The sequence below is a fragment of the Heterodontus francisci genome, chromosome 2 (assembly GCF_036365525.1).
Source record: "Heterodontus francisci isolate sHetFra1 chromosome 2, sHetFra1.hap1, whole genome shotgun sequence".
Lineage (NCBI taxonomy): Eukaryota > Metazoa > Chordata > Chondrichthyes > Heterodontiformes > Heterodontidae > Heterodontus > Heterodontus francisci.
Window position 1 is genome coordinate 53,652,990 of NC_090372.1, and position 14,346 is coordinate 53,667,335.

General features: G+C 44.4%; 1 protein-coding gene across 6 annotated transcripts in view; it reads left to right on the top strand.

The window, feature by feature from the left end:
* Positions 1–14,346, top strand: part of mak (male germ cell-associated kinase) — a 417,670-nt gene that overhangs the window by 208,149 nt on the left and 195,175 nt on the right. For all 6 annotated transcript variants that reach the window (XM_068058371.1, XM_068058408.1, XM_068058377.1 and 3 more), the window contains 2 exons: positions 8,123–8,290; positions 10,246–10,536. In XM_068058371.1, the coding sequence (XP_067914472.1) occupies positions 8,123–8,290; positions 10,246–10,536 (459 nt within the window). The remainder of the gene's footprint in view (positions 1–8,122; positions 8,291–10,245; positions 10,537–14,346) is intronic.

A 14,346-nucleotide genomic window follows, 5' to 3' on the forward strand; every position in this document is an offset into this window, starting at 1 on the left:
GTCCTCTGGCACCATCCCTGAGTCTAAGGAAGACTGAAAAATTATGGCCAGTGCCTCCGCAATTTCCACCCTCACTTCCCTCTGCATCCTTGGATGCATCTCTTCCGGTCCTGGTTCCTTATCCACTATAAGTTCAGATAACCTATCTAATGCTTCCTCTTTATCAATTTTAAACCCCTCTCGTGTCTGACCTACCTCCCCTTTAACATTGCCTGGGTTTCACCTTCTTAGTAAAGACAGATGCAAAATATTCATTTACTATCTCAGCTATGGCCTCTGCCTCCATGTGTAAATCCCCTTTCTGGTCTCTAATCGGCCCACTCCTCCTTTTGCCACCCTTTTGCTTTCTATATGCCTATAGAAAACTTTGGGATTTTCTTTAATGCTGGCTGACAGTCTCCTCTCATGCTCACTCTTTGCTTCTCTTATTTGCTTTTTTGCTTCCCCTCTGGACCTTCGACATTCTGCCTGGTTCTCATTAGTATTTTCTACCTGGTTTCTATCATAAGCACACTTTTTCTTCTTTATCTTAATCTCTGCTTCTTTTGTCAACCAAGGAGCTCTGGATTTGATTGCTCTACTTTTCCCCTTCGAGGGAACATACCTTGACTGTGCCCGAACTATCTCTTCTTTGAAGGTAGCCCATTGTTCATCTACTGGTTTTCCTGCCAGCTTTTGACTCCAATTTATTCGCCCCGGCTCCATTTTGCTCCATTGAAGTTGACCTTCCCCCAATTAATTGTTCTCACCCCGGACTTGCTCTTTCTCCTTTTCCATAGCCAGCCTAAACCGTATGATACAATGATCACTATCCCCTAAATGCTTTCCTACTGATACTTGATCCACTTGGCCCACCTCATTCCCAAGAACTAGGTCTAGCAGTGCCTCCTTTCTTGTTGGACTAGCAACATACTGTTGTAGAAAATTTTCCTGAGCACATGCTAGGAACTCTTGCCCCTCGCTGCCCTTTACAGTATTGTTATCCCAGTCTATATTTGGATAATTAAAGTTCCCTATTAAAACTACCCTATAATTTTTGCACCTCAAAATTTCCCTGAAAATTTGTTCCTCCACATCCTTCCCACTAGCTGGTGGCCTATAGACAACACAGAGCAATGTAACTGCAGTTTTTTTATTCCTTAGCTCTATCAGTGCCTCCTTTCTTGCTGCCGTAGAAAATTTCCCTGAACACAATCTAGGAACTCCTGTCCCTCATTGCCCTTCGCAATTCTACTATCCCAGTCAATGTTTGGATAATTAAAGTCTTCCATTATAACTACCCTACAATTTTTGCACCTCTCTGTAATTTCCTTGCAAAGTTGTTCCTCCATGTCCTTCCCACCCCCTGGTGGCCTACAGACAACACCAAGCAATGTAACTGCACCTTTTTTGATCTTTAGCTATAGCCAAATAGATTCTGTCATCAACCCCTCTGGGACATCCTTTGTCTCCAGCACTCAATGCTCTCCTTAATCAATACTGCCACTCCTCCCCCTTTTTTCCCTTTCCTATCTTTCCTGAACACCTGTATCCAGGAATATTTAACTCCCAGTCCTGTCCTTCTTTGAGCCAGGTCTCTGTTATAGCCACAACATCATATTTCCACATGTCAATCTGTATCTGAACCTCACCAGTCTTATTAACCACACTCCCTGCATTCACATACATGCACATTAATCCTGATTGAGACTTTATTACTTTCTCCCTTTCTCGGACTCCACCTAATAATATATTCCCTACTCTCATGCTATCTATTTCCCCTAGTATTCTGGGCTGCTTGGTATTCCTCTCTAATACTTGTTCCTGGTTCCCACATCTCTGGCTCATTACCAGTTTTGCTTCTCTCCAATCTGAGCTCCCTCTCATCCCCCTGACAATTTAGTTTAAACCCTCCCCAACAGCACTAGCAAATCTCCCTGTGAGGAAATTCATCCCAGTCCTGCTAAGATGCAACCCGTTCATCTTGTACAGGTCCCATCTGCCCCAGAACTGGTCCCAATGTCTTAGAAATCTGATGCCCTCCTTTCTACACCAGTTCTCTAGCCACGTGTTCAAAGAACAAAGAACAGTACAGCACAGGAACAGGCCATTCGGCCCTCCCAGCCTGCGCTGATCATGATGCCTGTCTAAACTAAAACCATCTGCACTTCCGGGCTCCGTATCCCTCTGTTCCCATCCCCGTCATGTATTTGTCAACATGCCTTGAACGTCGCTATTGTACCTGCTTCCACCACCTCCCCCGGCAGCAAGTTCCAGGCACTCACCACCCTCTGTGTAAAGAACTTGCCTCGCACATCCCCTCTAAACTTTGCCCCTCGCACCTTAAACCTATGTCCTCTAGTAACTGACTCGTACACCCTGGGAAAAAGCTTTTGACTATCCACTCTGTCCATGCCACTCATAACTTTGTAAACCTCTATCAGGTCGCCCCTCCATCTCCATCGTTCCTGTGAAAACAATCCGAGTTTATCCAACCTCTCCTCATAGCTAATACCCTCCAGACCAGATCCTGGTAAACCTCAATTACTCAATTCTCCTATTCCTGTGCTCACTTGCACGTGGGACTGGGAGTAATCCTGAGATTGCTGCTTTTGAGGTCCTGTTTTTTAATCTCCTTCCTAGCTCCCTAAAATCTGCTTTCAGGACCTCATCCCCCTTCTAACCTATGTCATTGGTAGCAATGTGGACCACGACCTCTGGCTGTTCACCCTCCCCAGAAGAATGTCCTGCAGCCTTTCCGTGACATCCTTGACCCTGGCACCAGGGCGGCAACACACCATCCTGGAGTCATGTTTGGTGCCGCAGAAACGCCTGTCTGTTCCCCTAACTAATGAATCCCCTATCACTACTGCTCTTCCACTCCTCTTCCTCCCCTCCTGTGCAACTGAGTCACCTGTGGTGCCACAAACTTGGCTTTGATTGCACTCCTCTGAGGAACCATCACCCTCACCAGTATCCAAAATGGAAAACCGATTAGCGAGTGAGATCATATCAGGGGACTCCTGAACTGCCTGTCTGGTTCTCTTAGACTGCCTGGTGGTCACCCATTCCCTATCTGCCTGTGTGCTCCTAACCTGTGGTTTGACCACCTCCTTAAGCTGAAAATCTACCTGAGAAACTTCAGAGTTCTGAAGAACTGTGTGACTGGGATTTGGTACGATATATACAGAGTGGACTGCCCAGTTAAACCGTGAGACCTGTCTCCGTTACATCTGATAATTAAGGTGTAATGTGTAATATATATAGATATTTGTGTACATATACACACCACCTGATATGTCTGTTGCTTCATGTTTAATTTATGTTGGTTTTAGTTTGAGTGTTAAAATAAAATTTATAAAAGTGAAATCTTGTCCATTTGATTTGGTTTCATAAATTGGGGTCAATCTGTGGATTTGATTCTTTTCATTTGATGGTGGTCTTCACGGGGATCATAATAGTAGGACAGATAAGGAGAAACTGTTTCCAGTGGCAGAAGTGTTGATAACTGGAGTACACAGATTCAAGGGATTGGCAAAAGAACTGGAGTCAATATATGGAAAAAAAAATTTTAAACAATGAGTTATTATGATCTGGAATGCACTGTCTGAAAGGATGGTGGAACCACATTTTCAATAATAACTTTCAACAGGAAATAGGATAAATGCTTATAAAGGAAACATTTGTTGGGTTGTGGGGATGGAGCAGGAGAATTGGTCTAATTGAATAGCTGTTGCAAAGTGTAGAGACGCACAATCGGCTAAATGGCCTCCTTCTGCACTGTGTCATTTTATGATTCTATGTGGTCTGACCAAAGAGCTGTATAATGACAGAAGGGGTTCCTTGGATTTGTGCTGAATGATTTTATTAATACATCCCACTTCCGTTAGCTTTAGCTACAGCTTTTCAATGTTGGTTATGTACCTTCCACGATCTGTGCACAATAAAATGGATCTTTTTTCCCTCTTTACCTCTTCCAGTATTATTCACAGGGTACAGTTGTGTAGTTTTTTTTTATTTGTTCATAGGATGTAGGCGTCGCTGGCTAGGCCAACATTTATTGCCCATCCCTAATTGCCCTCGAGAAGCTGGTGGTGAGCTGCCTTCTTGAACCGCTGCAGTCCTTGTGGGTAGGTACACTCACAGTGCTGTTAGGAAGGGAGTTCCAGGATTTTGACCCAGCGACAGTGAAGGAACGACGATATAGTTCCAAGTCAGGATGGCGTGTGACTTGGAGGGGAACTTGCAGGTGATGATATTCCCATGCATCTGCTGCCCTTGTCCTTCTAGGTGGTAGCGGTCACAGGTTTGGAAAGTGCTGTCTAAGGAGCCTTGGTGCGTTGCTGCAGTGCATCTTGTAGATCAGGGTTGTCCAACCTATTCGGGCGGAGAGCTGCAATACGATTTTTGCTCGGCCCAGGGGCCGGTGAGCAAATTTTGAAAGATAAAGGCATTAAAATTTTATCTTACTAATAAAAATAACAACAAATGTGCATTTTTGTGAAGAAGCTTTAAATGTGAAGACTAATTTATTGACTTACTTTCTCGTCACTATATTGAAAAGTGATTTAGTGACATGCCTGGCATTGTTTTTTCTTGCATAAGAATCAATCTCTGCTCGCACACTTAATGTAGCGATGCAGAGTATTTTGGTTAGATATCCATCTGTCAGGAGTGATCTCTCTCTCTCTTTGTCTCTCTCTCCCTTTGTTCTCCCTCTCTGTGTTGTTCTCTCCCTCTCTGTGTTGTGTTCTCCCTCTCTGTGTTGTGTTCTCCCTCTCTGTGTTGTTCTCTCCCTCTCTGTGTTGTTCTCCCCCTCTCTGTGTTGTCCTCGCTCTCTGTGCTCCCCCTTCTGTACCCTCTCTCTCTGTTCTCCCCTCTCTCTCTGTTCTCCCCTCTCTCTCTGTTCTCCCCCCTCTCTCTGTTTCCCCCCCTCTCTCTGTTTTTCCCCTCTCTGTCTCTGTCCCCTCTCTTTGTTTCCCCTTCTCTCTCTCTGTTCCCGTCTCTCTTTGTTTCCCCCCCTATCTCTGTTTACCCCCTCTCTCTCTGTTCCCCTCTCTCTCTGTTCCCCTCTCTCTTTGTTTCCCCTCTCTCTCTTTGTTGTCCCTCCCTCTCTCTGTCCCCCTCTCTATCTTTGTTTCCCATCTCTCTCTCTGTTCCCCCCTCTCTTTTCCCCCCCTCCCTCTCTGTCTCCTTTCTTTGTTCCTCCCTCTCTCTCTGTCCCCGACTCTCTTTGTTTCCCCCCCTCTCTCTCTGTTTTCCCCTTACTCTCTCTGTTTTTCCTTCTCTCTGTTTCCCCCCTTTCTCTGTTTCCCCTCTCTCTCCCTCTGTTCCCCTTTCACTCTTTGTTTCCCTCTCTCTCTGTTCCCCTCGCTCTCTTTGTTTCATCTCTCTCTCTCTGTCCCCCCTCTCTATGTTACACTCCCTCTCTCTCCGTTCCCCCTCTCTCTTTGTTTTGCCTCACTGTTTTCCCTTTCGCTCTCTCTCTCTCTGACCCCCCCCCCTCTCTCTGTCCTCCCTCTTGCTCTTTGTTCCCCCCCACCCCTCTCTCTCCATTCCCCCCTCCCCCCTCTCCCTCTGACAGGTGCACCGAGCAGGAGTGCTCAGCACAGCAGCTTTGTGGTTGGTCAATTTGTTTCAAGCTGCTGAAGCAGGAAACCGCCTTCCAACATCGGACAAATTCAGGGTTTCCCAGCGGGCTGTTTAAAAAAAACTCAGAAAACCCCAAATCTGTCAAAGTTCGGAAACGCGTTCCTGCTTCAGCAGCTGTAAAACTGAGCGCTATGTTTTTAAAAAGGCCACTCTGCAAGATGACAGTGGAAAATTTCCCATTTCCAGTCATGGCGAGGGTGAGGAACGGCCTTGGGAACCGTTTACACCCACGGGCCGGATGGAAACGTTTGGCGGGCCGGATCCTGACCTGCAGGCCGTATGTTGGACAACCCTGTTGTAGATGGTACACACTGCTGCGACTGTGAGTCGGTAATGGAGGGAGTGAATGTTTATAGATGAGGTGCCAATCAAGCTGGTTGCTTTGTCCTGAATGGTGTCGAGCTTCTTGAGTGTTGTTGGAGCTGCACCCATCCAGGCAAGTGGAGAGTATTCCATCACACTCGGGGTAGTTCTCCTTGGAACAGAGGACGCTGAGGGGAGATTTGATTGAGATATACAAAATTGTGAGGGGTCTGGATAGACTGGATGGGAAGGGCCTATTTACCTTAGCAGTGGGATCAGTGACTGGTGGACATAGATTTAAAGTGATTGGTAGAAGGATTAGAGGGGAGATGTGGAAAACATTTTTCACCCAGAGGACGGTGGGGGTTTGGAACTCGCTGCCTGAAAGTGTGCTGGAGGCAGAAACCCTCATCTTATTTAAAAGGTGCCTGGATGTGCACCTGAAGTGCCGTAAGCTGCAGGGCTACGGACCAAATGCTGGAAAGTGGGATTAGGATGGGGTGGCTCTTTATTTTCCGGCTGGCGCAGACACAATGGTCCAAGTGGCCTCTTTCCATGCTGTAAACATTCTGTGATTCTAGCTCTAGTGTCACCAACGTGCATTCTCTGAATTCCGTCGTGTTAGCACTGTGCGTTCTGGGAACTCATTGGTGCATTGGCACTTTGTGTCCTATGGACTTGGGAGGGTGAGCCCCGCACTTTTTATGAACTTGGTAGTATCAGTGCTGTGCATTCTTTGAACTCAAATGTTAGTGCTATGCATTCTCTGAACTTGGTAGTATAAGCATTGTGCGTTCTCTGAATTCAATAGTGTTAGCACTGTGTGTTCTTTGAACTTGGATGCGTTGACGCTTTGTATTCTATAAACTTGGGAGGTTGAGTGCTGTGCATTTTCTGAACTTGGTAGTCTTAGCCCTGTGCATTCTCTGAACCTGGCAGTGTTAATACTGCATGCTACAAACTTAGTAGCCTAAGTGCTGTGTGCTCTCTGAATTTGGGAAGTTAGTATTGATACGTTCTCTGAACTCTGCAGTGTTCGCACTGTGCCTTGTCAACAGCAACAGCAACAACAACTTGTATTTACATAGCACTTTAATGTAATAAAACATCCCAAGGCACTTCACAGGAGCACTATCAAACAAAATTTGACACAGCGCCACATAAGGGCAGATGACCAAAAGGTTGATCAAAGAGGTGAGTTTTAAGGAGCCTCCTAAAGGAGCATCTTAAAGAAGGAAAGGGAGGGAGATTTGGGGAGGGAATTCCAGAGCTTAGGACCTTGGCAACTGAAGGCTTGTCAGCCAATGGTGGAGCGATTAAAATTGGGGATGCTCAAGATGCTAGAATTGGAGGAGTGCGTATATCTTAGAGGGTTGTAGAGCTGGAAGAGGTTACATAGATAGTGAGGGATGAGGCCACGGAGGATTCGCAAACCAGAACGGGAATTTTAAAATCAAGATGTTGCTTGCCCAGAAGCCAATGTAGGTCAGCGAGCACAGGAGTGATAGGTGAAGGGGACTTGGTGTGTTAGGACACGGGCAGCAACATTTTGGATGACCTGAAGGTTGTGAATGTGAGACACCAGCCATGGGGTGAATTGGAATAGTCAAGTCTAGAAGTAACAAAGACATGAATGAGGGTTTCAGCAGCAGATGAGCTGAAACAGGGCCGAACTCGGGCAATATTATAGAGGTGGAACTAAGTGCTTATTTTATTTTAAGTCTTAGTGATGGGGCGCATATGTGATCAGAAGCTCGTTCCTGGGTAAAATATGACACCAAGGTTGTGAACAGCCAGGTTTCGTCAAGGACAGTTGCCAGGAAGAGGGATGGAGTCGGTAGCTAGGGAGTGGAGTTTGGAGCAAGAAACGAAAACCATGGCTTCTTTGCTCCCAATATTCAATTGGAGTAGATGACAGTAAAGCATTTGGTTGTTTCTGAAAATTGAACTACGTTCAAAGAACGGGAAAGACAATTTACAATTGAGAGTTGATAATATAGCATTGCCTACTTTAAAAAAAAAGTTGTTGAAATATTGGAATTACGATCAAATATGGATAGTCTACTGACACACTAACACTTAATGGAATATAATTTAGACAGTCACTATTAGTGTCATATTAACATTGTTTTTTCTCATTGTAATAGTTTTTCATTATAACTATTACCTATTGCTTTTTGCTCTGCAGACTGACTGGCCAGAAGGTTATCAGCTTTCAACTACCATGAATTTCCGTTTTCCGCAGTGTGTACCCACTCATCTAAAGACATTGATTCCTAATGCTAGTAATGAAGCAATACAGCTAATGAAAGAGATGCTTCATTGGGATCCTAAGAAAAGGCCAAATGCAAGTCAGGTAAGTTAACAGATGAGGGAATATTCTGTGATTCTGCACTCCAGGCACAATTTGGAGAATTAAGGCTATGACATTGTAACCCTATCTCTCAGGCTTCTGCACCAGAATCAGCTGTATGATTCCATATGTTTGTCAATTTGTTACTGAACCAGTTTACATAACTGTAATAAGGAAAAAATCAAGATCGCTGAACTTGTAAATAACATTCTTGAATAATTCTGATTGCAGACCTTGTACAAATCAATATCAGCAGTTCACTAACTGTAAAATCATCTGATACTTGAAAGCTTCATGGTTGTTTTGTTTCCCTTTTCCAAACATTATATGAATAACTAGCAGACTGCAGGCATTCTTAAATCAGTTGCTGTTTTTTTGTAGGATTCACTAAAACAATAAGAACGCAGATGACAAAGAGTTCTGCTGTTGCACCTGTAATCTATATTAGTTTACACGCAGTCATACATAAAGTTGTATATTGCAGAAATATTGAAGCACACGACAGTAGTGTAGAGTAAATTTAGAAGGCAGTAAGAAAAAGCACTTGTTTTTATCTGAGTGGAAATTGGTATGCCCAACAATCTGTGTAGGCGTTGATACCACTTCTAAATTTGCATGTCCCTTTTTAGGCATTCCAGGCGGATCTGAAAATCAGAATAAGGCACTTTAAACATGTAAATTAGGGGTGTAATGCCAGTCGAAGGTCCCCATCAAGAAATTATCAGTGTTGAATAAGGCTGGCGCTGGGCAGCCAACTAAAAGCTTCAAAAAAGTGTTGCAAAAAAAACCCCTTTTGAGCCAGGAGGAACAGGAATGCATCCCCGACTCACAAGCATTGAAATAGCTGCCCAGCACCCCTCCCGCCTCAGAACACACTCCAACCCCTCATAGAGTCATAGAGAGAGACAGCACTGAAACAGGCCCTTCAGCCCACCGAGTCTGTGCCGACCATCAACCACCCATTTATACTAATCCTACATTAATTCCATATTCCCTACCACATCCCCACAATTCTCCTCCCACCTACCTACACTAGGAGCAATTTACAATGGCCAATTTACCTATCAACCTGCAAGTCCTGTTCTGGAACTCTCCCTTTTTAGCACCAAACTGCATTTTGCCTATCTACTACCGACCTGGAAGATTGTTCCAAATATTTATCACTTTTTAAGGGAAAAAAAGTTCTTCCTAATGTCTATTTTAAGTTTACTTTCTGTCATCTTGTCCTTCCATGTAAACCAGGAAAGCAGTAATATTCCAGATATACCTTTTCTATTTTAATAATGAAGGCCCTTTTTTCTAATGAGCAGAGCTTGACTTTCTCTAATCAATCCTTGCTCGTTTACTTTAATTCTGCCATTATACATTCATTTAAACAAGATGGTAAGTACTCACCGGCAGGTTCACTCCATATATATTTTTCCATAGCCACTCTCATAGCAGATTTTTTTTGTCTTCACGATCACACACTCGACCAATGAATAAATACTTTCCAATAATAATAATAGTTGAATTCCTCCTTTTAGGACATTGTTTTTCAAACTGACATCCATAGCATGAGATTTCTGTTTTTTTGTTTCTATGTTTTGTTAACCTATTGTTTACTACAATATAACAATGGAATAATGTTTTCTAAGATAGCATTACTTTCCTTTAGGGAGCTGATACCATCTTTCTGAAGTTAGGACAGGCATTCCCTGGGAATGTGCCACTATTTGCAGGGATGCTTCACACAAAAAAGTTTTAAAACAACTGATGCAAAAAGGCATAAATAATCTTACTCAAGCAGTTGTTCAAGGGGCAGTTAGATGTTGTCATAATGGAATGTGGTAGATTTCAAAGGATGAGGAACTAGATGGACAAAAGGCCTTTCTCATCTTTATTTTTCAGCTCTTTAGTTTGTTATGTTACCAGTGATTTTAAAATTAATTCTAAGTTGTAAGTTTTTGTACTTTTAGGCACTACGATATCCATATTTTCAAGTGGGCCAAGCTTTAGGTATTCCTATGCAATATGCACAACAGCCGCAGTTACAGAATAAAATAATTCAGCCAACAGAACTCAAGCAAGTAACTTTGCCAAAATATGAATCTCAGCCTCAGCCTCCATCTCAACCTCAGCTGAAAAGTACACATCAACCACTTCAAGTACAAATGCTACTGCAGACTGCGAACCTCCAAGAACCCCAAAAAGAGATATTGAAATTCAAGCAAACCATTCTTCCCTCGATCATTAACAAAACCTATCAGGTAAGTTGTGAGTTCATTATCATCATGACGGATGGTGGAAGAGCAATTATGTTAATTAAATATACATTAACCCTTTTACTGAAACTATCCCTGAATACATTGGGATTAGTTGAACTGCCAGTAGTAGAGAGCTGTAATTAACCATGAGGTAACAAAGGCAGCTGTTTCTGTAACTAACTTCTGTCCTGAGTTGTGGGCATCAGTCACATTGTTCAATCATGATTGTGTGAAGAAGATAGAGCAGCAGACAAAACACCTTCCTTTGGGTAATTTGTGTTTGTCGCTGTGAGCATAGTCCCTTAGCAATGTTCTGCCTAATCTGTGTGGCTACACAACCTGAAAGTTCCTGTGCAGGCTGCACACAAGTTGGCTCCTTTAAGTTACAATGTGGGTGCAGCCGAGCAAAAAAAGTTAAAGGACTCGCACACGACAAAAAAACTTAGAGGCTACAATTGAAACATTTTTTAACATATTTTGTTCTTCAGTTCCACTGCCACTGCATCTGTACCTAGTATCAGAGAAAAGGCACAGTTACAGTTCTTTATGTACTGTTCTGGTCACCACACTTTAAGAAGGATGTGAGGATCTGTGAGTGGGTGCAGAGGAGATTTACCAGAATGGTTCCAAGGATGAGGGATTTTAACTACAAGGTTAGATTGGATAAACTGGGTTACAGAACATAGAACATAGAAAAATACAGCACAGAACAGGCCCTTCGGCCCACGATGTTGTGCCGATCCTTTGTCCTCTGTCAAGGACAATTTAATCTATACCCCATCATTCTCCTTTATCCATATACCTATCTAAAAGCCGTTTGAAAGTCCCTAAAGTTTCTGACTCAACAACTTCCCCAGGCAAGGCATTCCATGCCCCGACCACTCTCTGGGTAAAGAACCTTCCCCTGACATCCCCCTTATATCTCCCACCCTTCACCTTAAATTTATGACCCCTTGTAACGCTTTGCTCCACCCGGGGAAAAAGTTTCTGACTGTCTACCCTATCTATTCCCCTGATCATCTTATAAACCTCTATCATGTCACCCCTCATCCTTCTCCGTTCTAATGAGAAGAGGCCTAGAATGTTCAGCCTTTCCTCGTAAGACTTATTCTCCATTCCAGGCAACATCCTGGTAAATCTCCTCTGCACCCTCTCCAAGGCTTCCACATCCTTCCTAAAATGAGGCGACCAGAACTGCACACAGTACTCCAAATGAGGCCTTACCAAGGTCCTGTACAGCTGCATCATCACCTCACGGCTCTTAAATTCAATCCCTCTGCTAATGAACGCTAACACCCCATATGCCTTCTTCACAGCCCTATCCACTTGAGTTGCAACTTTCAACGATCTATGCACATAGACCCCAAGGTCTCTCTGCTCCTCCACATGCCCAAGAACCCTACCGTTAACCCAGTATTTTGCATTCGTGTTTGTCCTTCCAAAATGGACGACCTCACACTTTTCAGGGTTAAACTCCATCTGCCACTTTTCAGCCCAGCACTGCAACCTATCCAAGTCCCTTTGCAGACGACAATAGCCCTCCTCGGTATCCACAACTCCACCAACCTTTGTATCATCTGCAAATTTACTGACCCACCCTTCGACTTCCTCATCCAAGTCGTTAATAAAAATCACAAACAGGAGAGGACCCAGAACTGATCCCTGCGGCACGCCACTGGTAACTGGGCTCCAGGCTGAGTACTTACCATCTAAGACCACTCTCTGCCTTCTATCAGTTAGCCAATTCTTAATCCAACTGGCCACATTCCCCACTATCCCATGCCTCCTGACTTTCTCCATAAGTCTACCATGGGGGACCTTATCAAATGCCTTACTAAAATCCATGTACACCACATCCACTGGTTTACCCTCATCCACTTGCTTGGTCACCTGCTCAAAGAATTCAATCAGGCTTGTGAGGCAAGACCTACCCCTCACAAAACCGTGCTGACTGTCCCGAATCAAGCAGTGTCTTTCCAGATGCTCAGAAATCCTATCCCTCAGCACCTTTTCCATCAACTTGCCTACCACCGAAGTAAGACTAACTGGCCTGTAATTCCCAGGGTTGTTCCTATTCCCTTTCTTGAACAGGGGCACAACATTTGCCACCCTCCAATCACCTGGTACCACCCCCGTCAACAGAGAAGATGAAAAGATCATTGCCAGCGGCTCTGCAATTTCATCCCTTGCTTCCCATAACATCCTTGGATATACCCCGTCAGGCCCGGGAGACTTGTCTATCTTCAAGTTATTCAAAAACCCCAACACATCTTCCCTCCTAACGAGCACTTCCTCGAGCTTACCAGTCTGTTTCACACCGTCCTCTTCAGTAATACACCCCTTCTCATTCGTAAATACCGAAGAGAAGTACTCATTCAAAACCTCACTTATCTCTTCCGGCTCAACACACAGTCTCCCGCTATTGTCCTTGACCGGACCTACGGTCCCCCTAGTCATCCTCATATTTCTGACATACGCGTAAAAGGCCTTGGGGTTTTCTTTTATCCTACCCGCCAAGCATTTTTCATGCCCTCTCTTAGCTCTCCTAATCCCTTTCTTCAGATCCTTCCTGGCCATCTTGTATCCCTCCAGAGCTATGCCTGTGCCCTTTTTCCTCAACCTTATATACGCATCCTTCTTCTTCCTAACAAGACTCTCAACCTCTCTTGTCAACCACGGTTCCCTCACATGACCATCCCTTCCCTGTCTGACAGGGACATGCTTATCAATGGCCCCTACTATCTGCTCCTTGAAAAAGTTCCACATTTCGACCGTGCCCTTCCCTGCCAGCATATGCTCCCAACTTATGCTCCTCAGTTCCTGCCTGACAGCATCATATCTACCCTTCCCCCAATTGTAAACCTTGCCCTGTTGCACATACCTATCCCTCTCCATTACCACAGTGAATGCTACAGAATTGTGATCACTATCTCCAAAGTGCTCGCCCACCAACAGCTCTATCACTTGCCCTGGTTCATTACCTAGTACCAAATCCAATATTGCCTCCCCTCTGGTCGGGCAGTCTACATACTGAGTCAGAAAAGCTTCCTGGACATACTGCACAAACACTACCCCATCCAAACTATTCGATCTAAAGAGTTGCCAATCAATATTTGGGAAGTTGAAATCCCCCATAATTACTACCCTGTGACTTCTGCTCCTTTCCAAAATCTGTTTCCCAATCTGCTCTTCCACCTCCCTGCTGCTATTGGGGGGCCGATAGAAAACTCCCATCAAGGTGACTGCTCCTTTCCTGTTCCTGACCTCAACCCACAGTGCCTCAGTCGGCAGATCCTCCTCGAAAATTCTTTCAGCAGTTGTTACACTATTTCTAACTAACAATGCCACCCCCCCACCTCTTTTACCACCATTCCTAATCTTATGAAAACATCTATAACCAGGTACCTCCAAGAACCATTCCTCCCCCTCACCTATCCACGTTTCAGTGATGGCCACAACATCGTAGTCCCAAGTGCCCATCCACGCCTTCAATTCACTCACCTTATTCCTGATGCTTCTTGCGTTGAAGTATACGCACTTTAACCCTTCTCCGTGCCCATCTGTCCTCTGCGACAGTGCTACCTTCCCCAATACCTCACTACACTCTTTGTCTTTCTGAGTGGGTTATTCTCCTTGGAGCAAAGGAGATTGAGGGGAGATTTGATAGAGGTGTACAAGATTATGACAGGTTTAGATAAGGCAGACAAAGAAAAATTGTTCCCATTAGCTGATGGTACAAGGACTAGGGGACACAGATATAAGATTTTGGGAAAGAGATACAGGGGGGTTGTGAGGAAAGATTGTTATGCAGCG